At 46.8% G+C, this 14673-nt stretch overlaps 1 protein-coding gene across 2 annotated transcripts in view; it reads right to left on the minus strand.

Moving 5' to 3' along the window:
* Positions 1–679: 679 nt before the first annotated feature.
* Positions 680–14673, minus strand: part of Sorl1 (sortilin related receptor 1) — a 162746-nt gene continuing 148752 nt past the window's right edge. The window contains exons 25-30 of one of the 2 annotated variants that reach the window (XM_063265102.1): positions 13331–13495; positions 11539–11713; positions 10403–10509; positions 7993–8185; positions 5794–6006; positions 680–4645 (exon numbers count right to left, since the gene is read on the minus strand). In XM_063265102.1, coding sequence (XP_063121172.1) covers positions 4578–4645; positions 5794–6006; positions 7993–8185; positions 10403–10509; positions 11539–11713; positions 13331–13495 — 921 coding nt within the window. In that variant the 3' untranslated portion in view covers positions 680–4577. 2 annotated transcript variants of the gene reach the window in all.

Genomic DNA, 14673 nt, shown 5'->3' on the forward strand with positions numbered 1-14673 from the left:
ACATAACTGTCGTTTTGCTACTTTCATGAATCATCATGCAAATGGCTGATATACAGATGGTACTAGGCAACCCCTTTTCGACCCCCAGGTAGAGAACCAGGGCAAGCAGAATACACTGTTTCCTGATTGGTTGTTGTTCTTCTTCTCCTCCTCCTCCTCTTCTTTTTATCTCATCCATGAAACTGAAACTACTTCAGACTTTTGTTTTGGGTCCATGTCCATACAAACGCAACACGCTAGAACTGCTAAGAATCTAGAAAACAACTGGTTCTCACCAGCTCTTGGTCCAGAGTTCTTAGATGTTTGATACTCAGTGGTCCTTAAAGCAGTGTTTTCCACTCGGCCTCACTGTGTGAGAGATGTGTCCGTAGGCAGCCCACCTATCTGCACTGTTGTACTTTCTTCTTGCAGATACAAAAATCACCTCCTTAACAGATTGTCCCATACACAGTTACAGTTCTCAGCGAGGCACTCGAGCCAACACCCCTATGGAATAATTCTATTTACTTCAAAGCAGCTACCATCACCCCTTCCCACTCACCAGTCAGCACAAGACATTGTGTTCTTCGCGGATCCGCCATCGGAGACCAGCTCCATAATAACAAAATTATCCCAGGGCTTAATGTTCTCTCCTCTTATGACATAAATACCCCCTTCAAAGAGACAAATCGGCTGCCGCTTTGGAGACTGTGTTAAGCTATCTTTATTGCACTCAAAAGAACAACTTTACGACACACACAGTGGATATTTAAATAGGTGATGGCGGTGTCTTTATTTTTTTTTTATTGTTTTTCTTTAACCCAGTTAAATTTTTATCCAGTGAAAAAGATTGACACCAAGACAAAAGAAATTATCTTAAAATTGTGCAACAATGTAGTAAAATCTTCAGCAGAAATCAGTGACTTGGAAACCTAGCCAAGGCGATTGAAGTTATAAATAACCTAATTTTACTTTGGAGAAAAGCAAGTACACAGTGTTTCACTTTAAATAAGAGCAGAACAGGCCTTTATTTTGCTGCAGATCCTTCTGACTTTGCCTAAAGTGTTTAGTAAGTCTCAAAAAAGAGTCTTTAAACGAGGAGGGACATGGACTCTCTGAGGGTAACGATGCTCCACTCTGGCATTCATGCTCAGCCCATTGAAGTCATCACACATGAAACCAGTACCATTCTTGGGTTGTCACTCAGCTCTGATGATTAAATTTATTGGCTGCTCAAAACAAGTAGGCAGAAACACATGCAACTAATCCTCCCTCCGCTCTGTTCAGGGATACTATTCTGACAGTGCACTTCTTGTCCGTGTAGCCAACAGCGCACATTTCCTGCAACCTTGTCCCTATCTCAGTCTTGCATAGAAAGTAGTCTATATAAACTTAATGCTCTGGCTTATATTACACAAAAGTTGTACCTGAAAGGCAGCACACACTCCAGCTAAGAAAGACATCACAGGAATGTCGAGATACAATCCAACAGAAGGGAGTTTCTGCAGAGTTTAGAGTCAATTCTTACAACTGCAATGGGGATGATATTCAACTTAGATATGTGTCTGAGTCTCTCTCCTGAGGGGACCCTCACCTCTCCACTGAAGGAAAGATTCTCAGGAACACACCATAGCCTTCTTTATGGGACAGGGAGTTAACATAGGAGATGGGTCTGGAATCAGGGGCCTAGGGTCCTGCTAGTTGTGCTGTCCCACCAGGGACATCTGAAGGCAAGGTGAACCAAAGAGACACTGGTACTTATCCATCTGTAAGGGGCTCACCATCCCACTGTCCTTCTTAGCTCACTTCCAGACACCTAATGCCTTCTGAAGGGCCTGTTCTCTATCTAGCAGGCCATCTGGACAGGAGGGAACATGCAAGGGAGTGTCCCCTGCTAGCTTGCAGTCATGCACAGTGATGCAATCAGAGGTAGAGCCTCAAGGGCCACTCCTCCCAAAGTCAGAGTGCCGGCCGGTTGTCTGGCAGCAGTCGGAGCTCTCCAGCTTACCGGGCATCGAGCAGTGATTAGATTCTTGCCTGTCTCCTCAGATGTGGCCCCTCTCCAAGAGTTCTTGAAGGAACTCTGCTCTGTCACTAAATCCATGTGGACCCATGTCCCACAAATCTCAAAGGGTATTCAATATAGAAAAGAGAAAATCCAGTTTCCACACAGTCCACAGGGAACCAAGTACCTGGCATTGCAGTATGTTTCACTCCCTGGGAGGTGGGAACTCTCCGAGACTACACATAGCTTATTTTCACTTCCTATTGTCACCCCAACCTCTGGACTCTTGCAGATGACAGGGGAACATCCAAACCTCCACAAGGCAGGGGGAGACAGGAGTTGCGTGCTTGAGAAGTTCACAAAAATAGACAATTTACACATAGCTGCATCTATCCGCCTTGGTCTTCAGGACCTAAGCTCATCTATTTATATAAAATACTCTAGCCTGAAACGGCTACATGTTTTCAAACAGCACAGTGCATCTTCCGAGGAGAGGGGTGGCGGTGGGTCTGTACAGGGCTATGGTTCAGCGTCGGGAGGCCCTGGAGACCGGTTCTGATGCTTGGCAACAGCTCGCACTGCCTGCCAGAGACATATGCTCTGTGCAAAGGCTTCGCTGAGGAGTAATGGCAAACAATGCCTCATAGCCTTTTACACCAGCTTCTCCAAATGCCACCAAAAACTTGGCAGGATAAGAGAAGAAGAAAATATACTTTCCTAGTGGTTCAGTTCAATGGCTTTGCCTCCCACCAGACTGTTAATCTTTCAGCTACTTAAAGACTTTATTTAAGTGGAAGTGGTAGGAGGGGAGGAACATTGAACAAAACTTCAAAGCAAGACAAGAAAAGGCTGAGGAAATTCCAGTCTGGGGGAAAAACAATAGTGAAAAAGAGGGTGACAGGAAAGAGGAGAAAAGTAATTTGTAAGAAGACTCTTTACTCCTAGCATTTGACACCAGGAGCTATGGCCGCATGGCACACTATGTATCTACAGGTCAGAATGCTCGTTTAATGTACTTACATATCCTAAGAAAAATTGGCTCTTATTTTCCAAACAACCCTCAGGTAAACGGAGACCCTATCACAATGCAAGAATGATACTTCTCGTTAAAAGAAACTAAGCACTTCAGAGGGACACGCTGCACGGGAAGGAGGCGGTTTTCACAAATCTTGCATATAGAAAACGTGTTCAGAGGCATAGCTTTGGGATAGTCGCAGAGCTCGCTGCTTTTCCGCTGGGAGGAAATCCTCAGTGAGGTTGTTCACACAGCACAAGTCACGACGGGTTGGACATCGGTGCCTACAAGTCAGGCTGAAGGGTGGGTGGAGGCCACAAGGCAGGCAGCAGCACTTTCAAGTGGCCGTTGATGTGATACAGAGGGGTTCAGGGCTGGGGGGTTTGTTTAGACAATCATGGCGTTTCACAGAGAAAGCAAATGAACAAATCTGCTGATGGAGAGAGAGGTCAAATGTTTATATCCCCTCCATCCCTGGAAACACCTACAAACTCTCTATGGATGGCTGAGGGAGCGGGTGAGGGAGGCAGAAGGGAAGGGAAGGGATCCGGAGAAGGCACAGGACCAAATTCAAAATGACTGCATATATCAGAATGGACTTTTGAGTCAGTGGTTAGAACCCAATATGAAGTTTTACATTTGAGATTCTTTGGTGGTGAGGAAAACAAAGGGAAAACTCAAATGAAATGGAGACATGGCGTACATTCGAAATGCATATCTATCGTGGCACAGATCTAGACCTTTCTCCCACAACCACAGTAATTTTTTTTCAAGTGACAATGATCCCAGTGTATAAGAAAGCAGTGTTATCACTTGGCAGCTTCCAGAGGTACACTTTGTACAGAGACATGCACAGTAAAAGACCACGGATTACTAGAAGACAGGCTATGGCTTGCAGGGCTTCCCGGGTTACAGGGCAGTTGAATCGGAATCTAGCAGTGACCTAGAATCCTCTTCTGCCAAAGACCTGTCCCTGACACAGGAGCAAATAAAAACAGGTTGCTCCTGCTCCCTACCCCAACCCTGTTGGGCAAGGGGCCCTTCACACATGGGGTTTCAGACAGCCACTAAAATATGGCCTTACACAGAGTCCCAATAAATTAACAAAGACAATAGCACGGAACCTTCCCCCACAAGACACCCACATACTTATGTAAACTAAACCCAAACGAGATGTAAAATCTGAGCAGTTTTCAAGGAGAATGTACCCCATTCATTACTCTCTCTTGAAGGTTTTATTAAATACATTTCTGTGTCTTAGGAAAACGAAAAGAATGGTCAACTTAATGAAGCAAAATGATCTCACAGACTTAAAAGCATGCCCAGCAAGCACGGCCCTGTAAGATGACGTCAAATCAAATAATGTGGTCACTAAAATCAACCCGGTTTCAAGTTCACAGTTGATACTACAAAGTTTATTCATTCATTCCTTTCTTTCCTCTTTTTTTTTTTTTTTGTAGTTTTGGCCCATATAAAAATAACATATTGCAACTCAAAGTGCATCTTTTAAAATAAACCATCAACTATCTTTATCAAATAAAATATTTACACCATTTGGTTTCTAATGAGAAAAGCTCTTCACGCTATCACCATGGGGACATCGTCTGAGAATCCGGTAATCATGGGAGCATCTTCGTCGTCCTCTCCTGAAGATAAAACAGTCGGCCTTGGTGAGTTCCGGCGGAGTTCTAAATGGCCCACGTGCCCCCACTCTGCCCGTGCCCGCCGAACCCTAGCTAAACCAACGCTAAGTAGTTCTGAACCCCAGAGTGGCCGGCCAGGTCACCCTTTCTCCATCCCTAGGTGGCCCCACTAATTTTAATAAATTAAAATTTATTCCAAGTAAAGCCTGTAGAAAGACGACTCTCATCTCCTACAGCCAAATGGATGGGTTCTCTTACTTGAGTTATCTCCATCTGCATTTTTGAATCTGAACTGCTCTGAGGAAATGGGAGGTGGGGGTTCTTAAGAATTCTGAGGACAATTTCCCCAGGCTTCATGGCTGTCCCTTTGAGACTCTTGGTGATCAGCCTTTAGTGACTATTGAATGGCATCCTAATATACCAACCAGAAGGGGCCACCCTCGTCATTCAGGTGCTCCTGGTGCTGATGATGATTAGATGATTAGGAAAGAAAACAGAAGACAAGGGGACACAGGTGACCTCACAGGATCACCGCAGCAGAAAACACTGCTCACTAAACAGAAAGCAGCGACAACTCGTCTACAGCACAAGTAAACCCACAAACTCGCTCACATCTGCTGCCTTGATGCTGGGGCGAGCCTTCCCCACCTCCTCTGTATTATGTGACCTGGCTCCTAGCTCTGTCAGCTTAGGGCTGGCAGCATACAAGGACTTCTCACAGGGATCCGAAGACTTTCCATCCCCTTACTGTGCAATACCCCACAGAATAAGAAGTCAGCACAGGTTGGGGTAGCTATGGAGAAAGGGTGTAGCTGACTGAAGAGCTTCCCACAGAAGTTGACCAGAGATGTGATACTTTTGTTTCGAAGCCTTCCAGGGAAAGGATTAGACCAGGGTCCGGTGGACATCCCAGAGGGTTGTTTTGCAATTTGGAGAGCATTCAAACCCGGGACCTAGCACTCCCTCTCACTTCTCCCCTGTTTGGGGCCAGGACTGTACAACTATAGAGAATGTGGTGTTTTGATTGAGGGACAAGAAAAGGCAAAGATCTCAGGAGTGGGAGCACTGGAGAGATACCCGTCCTGAAAGGGTCTACTGAGTCTTCCCCACTCCATGGTGTTCGTTTGCCCCTGGCGCCCCTGGTTACTTACCTAGGTCATCCCCGGAAGAGAAGATGGCGGAGCCCAGCCTGGAGCTGTAGTGGCTGTTGGCAAAGGCAGTGAAGCTGCTTTGTAAGCGGCGGTGCTTCGTGTAGAGGACGGCAAAGCCGACTCCCAGGCTCAGCAGGATCAGGAACAAGATAGGAACCACCACGGCCGCGACGTCAGTAGACCTGGCAGTCTGGACCACTGTGGCATCTCCACCTGTTCAGGCAATAAATCCCTGCGGTGAGCCTCCTACGAGGGCCAGCCAGAAAAGGACGGACCAGGCAACTTCTCCATGCCCCGCCCACCCACCAAAATAGAAAGAAAAAAAAAAGCTCAGCGTTTACAAGGGTTCCACACAACCGGCTTGCTTTTCTTGTGACATGTTCCAGCACATGCATGAAGGCCGATGTCTCCCAAGTGCTTACCAGGAGCCGGTAGACTGTGGGCCTTGCACATGCAAATACAGTAATTACATTAGCCTCCTAATCACCGCCTTGTTGGTTATTTAGATAATCTCTTGGAAGGGAGACCTTTGTTGGGGCATCAACGCTGATTTCATTAGCATTATTACTTAAGGCCGCTTGCTTGCCTTCCATAAGAGGATGTGAAATCAGACCACTAATTAACGAGATTGCAATTATTTCCCCTACTTGGCACCAAAGTCACTCTACATTGCAATTACCTGAAGCTCCGTTAAGTGATATAAACGAGATTCCTTTACCGCGGCAGTGACTCAACAGCTCATGAAGTTTTATGGGTCCCCCCCCCTTTCTCTTAAGTAAAAAAAGAGAAACAATGTTTCCATACACAGCTGACTCTGAAAGCTGGCTCCTAAGCCAATCAGCCGTCTAGAGCCTCTCAGCGATGCTGCCTTCTCAAGGTCTTAAACAGATGCCAGCTTCGGCTTTAGGTGGCTCATGAGATCCGGTACCCACTGGGGCTCTGAAGAAGGGCCAGTCCCCGTCCTTCAACTCCCCACCTGTTGTAGTTGGGGCCGTGGTCTTGAGAGTGACTAAACTTCTCTCGTTTCAAATCTTGGGGCTAGTCTAAACTTGGGGCAAGGAATGAAGGTTTGGATTCAGTTTTAGCAAAGGAGGCCGTCCTTCCTTGGGCACAGCCTCCTGATATGGTGGGAGATCCCACAGAGAAAGCAGATGGGCAGAATGCCCGTTAAAATGGACCAGAGAACAGCCATGTCATGTGGGCTTAATCTAGCAGTTCAGTACGTATGGTCTCTAAATTTCTTTCATTTTCTAACCAGGAAATTAATATTAATATTTTCCAGCCTATCCCAAATGATAAGGTGGAGGAGTGGCTGGACCTCTGAGATCCTAATCAGCTTGACTCCCTAAAACCAGCTGTTGGGAGACCTCATGACTGTTTTTCCAATGTGTATTGCACAGACTAATAAGTGGTTTTGCTTAAAACCAGGGCTTATTAGGGAGAAAGTCTGTTATCAAGACTTTTGCTGTTTGTTTTCTGTAGGACTTTCCCAGGGTCTTGACTCTGCCAGGACTGTCCAGAGGGAGACGGAGGAAGGAGGCATCCACTATCTAAGAGGGGTTTACTCGGGAAGTGCTAACCGTCCAAGATGGGGTGAGTAAGGTCAACAAAACTCCTGTTCTTCTAGTCCGATGGTTAGCCTTGTCAGCTTGATTGTATTTACCCCATCCTATGGGACATATTTCTAGGTGTTTCTGCAAGGGTCTTTCAGAGGAAGTAAGTAAGAAAGACCCACCTGCAATGTAGGTGGCACTGTCCCCATGGGCTTGGGGCTTGGAGGGAATGGAGGAAGAAAAGGAACGAGCCAAGTGCCAACAGGTTACTTCTGCTTCCCACGTGCTAAGAGCGCTAGGCAGCGCCTCAGGCTCCTGCTGCCATGCCTTCTCCATGCTGCACTATCTCTCCAAACCAGCAGCCAAATCCTTCCAGTCTCAACTTGCTTCTTGTATCTATCTAGTCCCAGTAACAAGGGAATAAAGGAACTAATACACCACTCAGTGGGGTGCCTTGCAACCACAGTACCATGGGCAGAAGAGGTATTTATCAACTACATTAGTACCCAACTAAGTCGGCACCTAAGTGACTGTCTCTGGCACACAGGCAGTACTTGAAAGGTTTTAGAAAGACCATCAGGAAAATCATCACATGCCTCTCCCTCCTCAGAACGAACCCAGAGCAGACGGCCACACGGCAGCTCACCTGAGCTCAGTTCGTCATACAGCAGCACGGCAGGCTCCCCGCAGATCTGGCTACCAAAGAGACATCGAGCCTGGACCGTGAAAGTGTAATTGTGACCCATCTTCAGGTTGGACACTTTAAAGAAATTGTCAGTAGTATTCCCAAGGTAAGCGGTGAGATTCACGGCACTGTCAAACATGTGTATTTCGTAGCCCTGTAGACAAGCACACACCAGACCACTCAGAGGCTTGAATGAAGGACCTGAAGGTTTCTGTTAGCAGCTCCAGCTATAGGGGAGACCTTACTGCAGGCTTTTATAGATGCTAATGTACCTCAGTGTTCTTGCTAGTTCTTTTGATGGTGTGATTGTGATACTGAACTCAGAAAACAGGACTTACCCTACCTAACAATGTGCATAAGAGGAAGTGCAATGTATGGCCAGGGGAAGAACCATTTCAACGGTCACATACCCAAAGTTTGGGAGCACAGCTGCTTGTGGCCAGCAGTATCAATGCCTCGGAGAACCAGGCATCTCAGTGACACTCTGCAGTAAGGCATCTGACTAGTGACACCTCCTGGTGGCAGTGGGCAGTGGGCAGTGGGTGAAGGGAAGATGTGGGGGTGGAAGGTGGGGAGAGGAAGCAATCAGAAAGGGAGGTAGATGTCTCCCTACCAGAGATTCCACTGTCATTCATTTTCTGTCTCCTTGCTTTCTAGCTCTTTCTAGTCTGATCCCAGAGCCAGACAGCCTGATGCACTTAAGACACAGAAGCACTTAAGCAGGTTGTAAGCTTAGAAGCTCTAAGCTTTTTTTTTTTTTTTTTCTGATGATCTTTCTAAAACACATTTCGACCTGCTTAAGTGCTTCTCAGGAAGACAGGATGAAATAATGTCCCCCCTCGTCGACTCGGGAAATCCCTGACTGTTGCGCTAGAAAAGTGACAGGCTAGACCCCAGATGCCAGCTGGGCTCAGGCTGGTGGCCAGCTTCGCTGCTTGCCCTCCAAACATTCCAGTGCCAAACTCTGTCCACACCGGAGCCCACCACATTGTCAGCCCCTGTTCCTACTCCATGGACCTGTCTGTAATGCTAAGTCAGGAAGAGAGCTGTGCCTGCATGCTCCACTGGAAATAGACCCCTGACCTGTACTCTCAACCCAAAGCTGGGCTTCTGCTGCCCAGATAGGCTCCCCTAGTGGCAACTGGCTGCCAAGCGGGGCCTCCTAACACCTGCCTGGCATCCTACACCCACCGCTCTTCTTACAAGCTAGTAATCAATATTTACTATCTGGTGGGAATCCAGTGTGGAACGTTTGTAAAACACGTAACAATGAAACAATGAAAAATGGTACAATGTATACAAGCCACCTGTACTTCCCTTCCTGTTAGGCATTTATGTTTCTTCTTCCTATCATGAAGTAGACCATATCAGATTTTAATGCATTACTTTTTCAGGGTAAAATCTTTAGGATAACTAGGTTGAGAATGTGAACGTTTCAATGTTTCTGATAAGCATTACCAAAGAGCCTTCCAGAACTTCTAACTTATAGTCCCAGAGGGTCATTCCCAGCTGCTCCCCACACTAGCGCTACTCCCCCAAAGATCTTTGCGGGCTCCGTGTCTTCCTCATTAGCTTGCTAGGGGCCGTTCTTTTCCTGCTCATGGCTGCTGGAAGACTTTACTGTTCAGTACACTTTCAAAACTGGAGTATTTCTGGGTGGATTTGATATTCTTAAGGGAATTTACCATGTAGATATCACAGATATGGGAGCTGTGAGGAGTCTCACAGATGATGAGGACTTCCAAGGTCCTCGCCGTCTGAGCCTGGCTCTCAGGTTACACTGCTTTAAACCCTTGGACTCTTTGTCTACACTGCTCCTCCAGGCGGGGAGCTGGATCCTCACAGCCCTACTGTGCTCACACTTTGCCTTCAAGGGGATCAAGCCAGCTCTCCTCAGTGAGTCCACCCTCCTGGGTAAATGGCTTGGATCTCATCCCTCCTCCTTTCCCATTGGTGGACAAAGTACCGGCCGGCCAATAGCAAAGCAAAAGTATTTCTTGATCCTTCTAATTATTCTGGGGAGACAATGACAAGGTGCTAGGTTGAGAGTGTGGCTCTGTTTCCTGGTGCTGGAAGCAGAACCTAGTTGTCCAAGGGTCGGGAAGAGGAGGGCACAGTCCAGTTTCAGGACGCCTGCACCCATTGCTCTGTGCCGAGGACGAGTGTGAGGCTGCTGAGTGCTGAGTGCAGGCATTCGTGTGCTTAATGTAAACATTTCGTCATCCACATATGGTCCTTGCTTTCTCCCGTTCACTACTGCCCGGGGCCTGCCTTCCTTCGTCACGCTGTCTTCCAGCTGTTAATGAACCCATCTCTAAAGCAGAGTTACGGCTAGAGGTTCAGAGTCATTGAGGCTGCAGGAGGGACTTACCCTGGTTTCATTGAACTGCTTTTCCTTTAAAGCTAGACTTTTCCAAAAGAGGAGAACGTGGTCGTTTTCGGTTATGATTTTTAAGGCATCAGGTGCTGACAATGAGACTGAGAGTGAAAGATTAAAGCAAGTCGCAGTTAGTAGACATGTATCAAAACCTTTGTTTCCTCACCTAGAAAAAGGCTAAAGTGACTCCCAGCATCCAAGGGCTGGGATAACGAACATAAAACACATGTGCTGCTCGGTATGACCCCCGTTGTCATTGTCATTAGTCCTTTAACCTTGAGATCTTGGACAGTAGCTAAAATCACAGCCCTTGGGAATCAAGGGCAGACAAAAGCAGATGGCGGGCAGAGGCAGCAAGGAACGAGGAGGGAGAACAAGTTATATCTGGACACAGGGGCCCTGAGGAGGACATGGAGATTGGTCCCAGTCCACCACCTTGTCACCAGGCTAGCTGGGCCTGGACCCAGGTGACAACCACTGATACTGTTTGCTGACATTGAGTCAACTGAGTTCATGACTCTCTCATCCGTCGTGAGCCTGACTGACAGTCAGCACAGGGCCTCATTGCCCTCCATCCGACCTGTCTGATCAACATGAGGGCACTGTCAACTGGGAAATGCTGTCGGCTTTCTTAGCTCTCTGGAGCACGCCTCTTGTAAGACATGCTAAGGGAGGGTAGTGTGAAAAAGACTCAGAGGTTGGATGTGGCTCAGTGGTAGAGTACTTGCCTAGCACTCTAGATACTCTGAGTGTAAGTCCTCCAATTGCATATACACACACAAATATATATAGTATATATGTATAGATAGAGAATATATGTGTTCTCTTATTTTCTGTATTCTTGAAGTCTTTTGCAGATATACATTATATATATCATATACATTAGAGTATATATATATGTGTGTGTGTATATATATATACACACACTCTGTATATTTATATACAGAGTCTGTATCAGCCCACTAAGCCATGATCCCCTTACCACAGTCCAGAAAAACCCACATCCCTGCCTGGGACTGCTGTAGCAGGGCAGAGAAGGAGAGTGCTTGGGCATCTTAAGATGCTATGGACCTCCTCTGTCTATGCCCAGGCTGCAGTGACATGGTCGCCTACTGTGTGGCAGGGCTCACCGGTGGTGATTTTTATGCTGGAGTCCTTGCTCATGTTTCCCAGCTGGACAATGATATGGTATTTCCCTCCAGGCTCCAGCTTGCTAAGGCTGTACTCCACAGTACTGTTGCGGGATCTGACTTTGTAGCTCCTGTCCGTCTTTCGGATCAGATCTTTCACTGCAATGGCGTAGAACTAAGAAAGACAGAGGGAGACTCTAAGTGGCGGTCAGAAGCAAGGTCCTTTACTTTAAATCAACTACTAGTTATTAACAATACTTTACACAATATAAATACCATTGTTTTAGTCACCGTTCTATGGCTGTGGAGAGATGCCATGGCCAAGGTCACTCTTATAAGAGAAAGCATTTAGTTTTAGAGGTTGGACCATGATCATCACGGTGGGGAGCATGGTTGTACAAACAGTGCTGACTAGCTGAGAGCTTTACTTCCGGATCCCCAAACTCCTGAACCTCAAAGCTCACCTGTAGGGACACCATTCTTCCAACATGACCACATCTCTTAAACCTTCTAATCCTTTCAAACAGTTCTACTCCCTGGTGACAGAGTATTCAAATATATGAGTCTAAGGGGCCATTCTTATTCCAACTGCCACAGCCATGAAACAGTTAACCTACCACCTTGTTCAGGGAATAATAACAGGAGACAATGTCTGTGTGCATTCCACAGAGATACAATTCTCTTTCCTATCCTTCCAACGTGCAGTTAGATATAGAACTCAGGTATGGGGCTGACCATTCTGAACCTCAAAGTTTTAATGCCCTTCGGAAAGTCTGTGGTATAGCCAGGGTCCTTCTCATAATGAGCAAGTACACCCAGAATGACGTGCATAGGTATCAGCTAGATGAGTGATGGGAAGGGAGGGGGAAAGAAAAAAGAGAAAGAAGAACAGAGGAGGAAGGAAGATAAGAAAAAGGAAGGAAGAGGGAAACAGGGAAGCAGGACAATGCAAAAGGAAGAAGAGGGAGTGAAAAGCTGGGAGGAAGGTAAGACACTCTATGGAAGGCCATATTTGTTGTGGCATTAGAAGCTAGGCTTCTGTCTCTTTGTCCTGTCAACAGCTTCTGGACACTGTCAGAGGGAAGGCCATGGAGAGCCCTGCCTGCTCTCTCTTTCACTCAGGCTGTTTCTTATACAGGGAGTGCAGAGGGAAGGACACACAGGAAACTTGATCTCTAGGAACAGACTCAGCAGCCAAGAGGGAACCACACTGCTTGGGTGTAGGGGCTGAAGGACAGAGGTTGCAGCAGTCCACAGTAAGGAAGAGTGGGGTATTTCTAGGATCGGTGCCTTGAACTTTTATTTTTTAGCAAGGGATAGCAAACTCTCTGGAAAAAAATCTAGATGGTAGCTATTTTAGGTGTTGAAGGTCTTAGGATCTCAGCCACAAATAATCCTATTGCTAATAGCACAAAAGCACACAGGAGTTATAAGTAAGCAGATGGGTATGGCCCGTTCCAGTTAAACGTTAATTTAAAATAATCATCCCTAGTCTGGATTTGGCCCACAGGCCTTCCAGTGCTCAGCTCGGGTTAATGAAGGGGACGTGGATAGGTGAGAAAGGACCAGGAAATATAGTGGCAGGGAATGATGGAGGAGGGCCAACTCAGAAGGGGTCCCTGTGAAGGTCTGTCTTTGACCACACAGCCATGGGGACAAGGCCTGTTGATCTAATCTGATCTACTGTGCCTGTGTTACCTGCTGTATTACCAGACCCCTTTTACCCCACTCTCCTCTCCCAAAGCAAGCCACAAATAGGCACAGCAGCCTACAGGCCTTGCCTCTGACTCACCAGGTCCTGGTCAGGAGAGTCGTAGGGTGACTCCCACTTGATGACTGCTGAGGTCTTGCCTATTTGGACGGCATGTAGGTGCCGAGGTGGAAGCCTGCTGTCTGGGATCATCTTCACCACAACGTAGTCGGAGGACGGCCCTTGGTAAGGGATCAACACCCGGACCTAGGGCCCAAGCACACATAGGAAAAACAATAGCACACAAGCTCATAACCACCACTGTTAAACTGCTTTCCAATAAGCTAGTGACGCACGATCACAATTAAAATTTGATTAGCACAATATAAAATCGTTCCCTGACCAGACAAATGTAAGCATAGATATGCTATATAAATACACACACAAGGGGTTGGGGATTTAGCTCAGTGGTAGAGCGCTTGCCTAGGAAGCGCAAGGCCCTGGGTTTGGTCCCCAGCTCCGGAAAAAAAGAACCAAAAAATAAATAAATAAATAAATAAATAAATAAATAAATAAAATAAACCCTTAAAAAAATACACACACACACACACACACACACACACACACACACACACACACGTGTGCAGCTTATCTTGTAAAAAAATCTTTTTCATACAACTATGCTTTCCCTCCTAAAACTGAGAAATATGGACTTGGATGTTTTCCCATATGGTACATCAGTACTGCCTTCCTTGGGACAGTCGCTCCACATTCTATCCATGAATACATCCATCTATTATCCATGGACAAGCTATAATTTACTTGGGTTGTCATCAGACCTCTGGTTCTCATCAGTAATACTGGCCAGTGTGCCAGCCTCATTTGTCTCCTTAACCCTGCACGTCTTAGAGTCGTCTGGAAAGAGGGAACGTCAGGTGTGAGTTACCTCCATTACTTAGCCCGTGGGGAAGTCTCTGGGCCAGATGCTTGATTGATAATGGATGTGACCAGCCCACTCTAGGCAGTGCCGCCCTAGGCAGGTGGTCCTGGGTTCTATGAGAGAGCAAACTAAGCAAGTCTCAGGAGGCAAGCCACTGAAGCAGCACTCCTCTGTGGCCTCTGCATCAGCTCCTGCCTCTGCTCCCTGCCTTGAGGTCCCTCAGTGACGGACTCTAACTTGTAAGATGAAATCACCCCTTTCTTCTGCAAGTTGCTTTAGGTCATGGCATTCTTCACCTCAACAGCAAGCAAGGCAGGGCAGCCTACGCCTTTCTCACATTCTGGCCTACGTACGCGGAAACTACAGATGCTAGAGTGCTACGAGTGGACTGGACAAAGGCTTTCTATCTGTCTGGATTTGTGATTCATTTGCCTCGTGACCAATGCTCCACCACTGAGCTGCACTTAGGAAGCTGCCTGTGGGAACTTACGCAGAAGATGCACCC

The sequence above is a fragment of the Rattus norvegicus genome, chromosome 8 (genome assembly GCF_036323735.1).
Source record: "Rattus norvegicus strain BN/NHsdMcwi chromosome 8, GRCr8, whole genome shotgun sequence".
NCBI classification, from domain to species: Eukaryota; Metazoa; Chordata; class Mammalia; order Rodentia; family Muridae; genus Rattus; species Rattus norvegicus.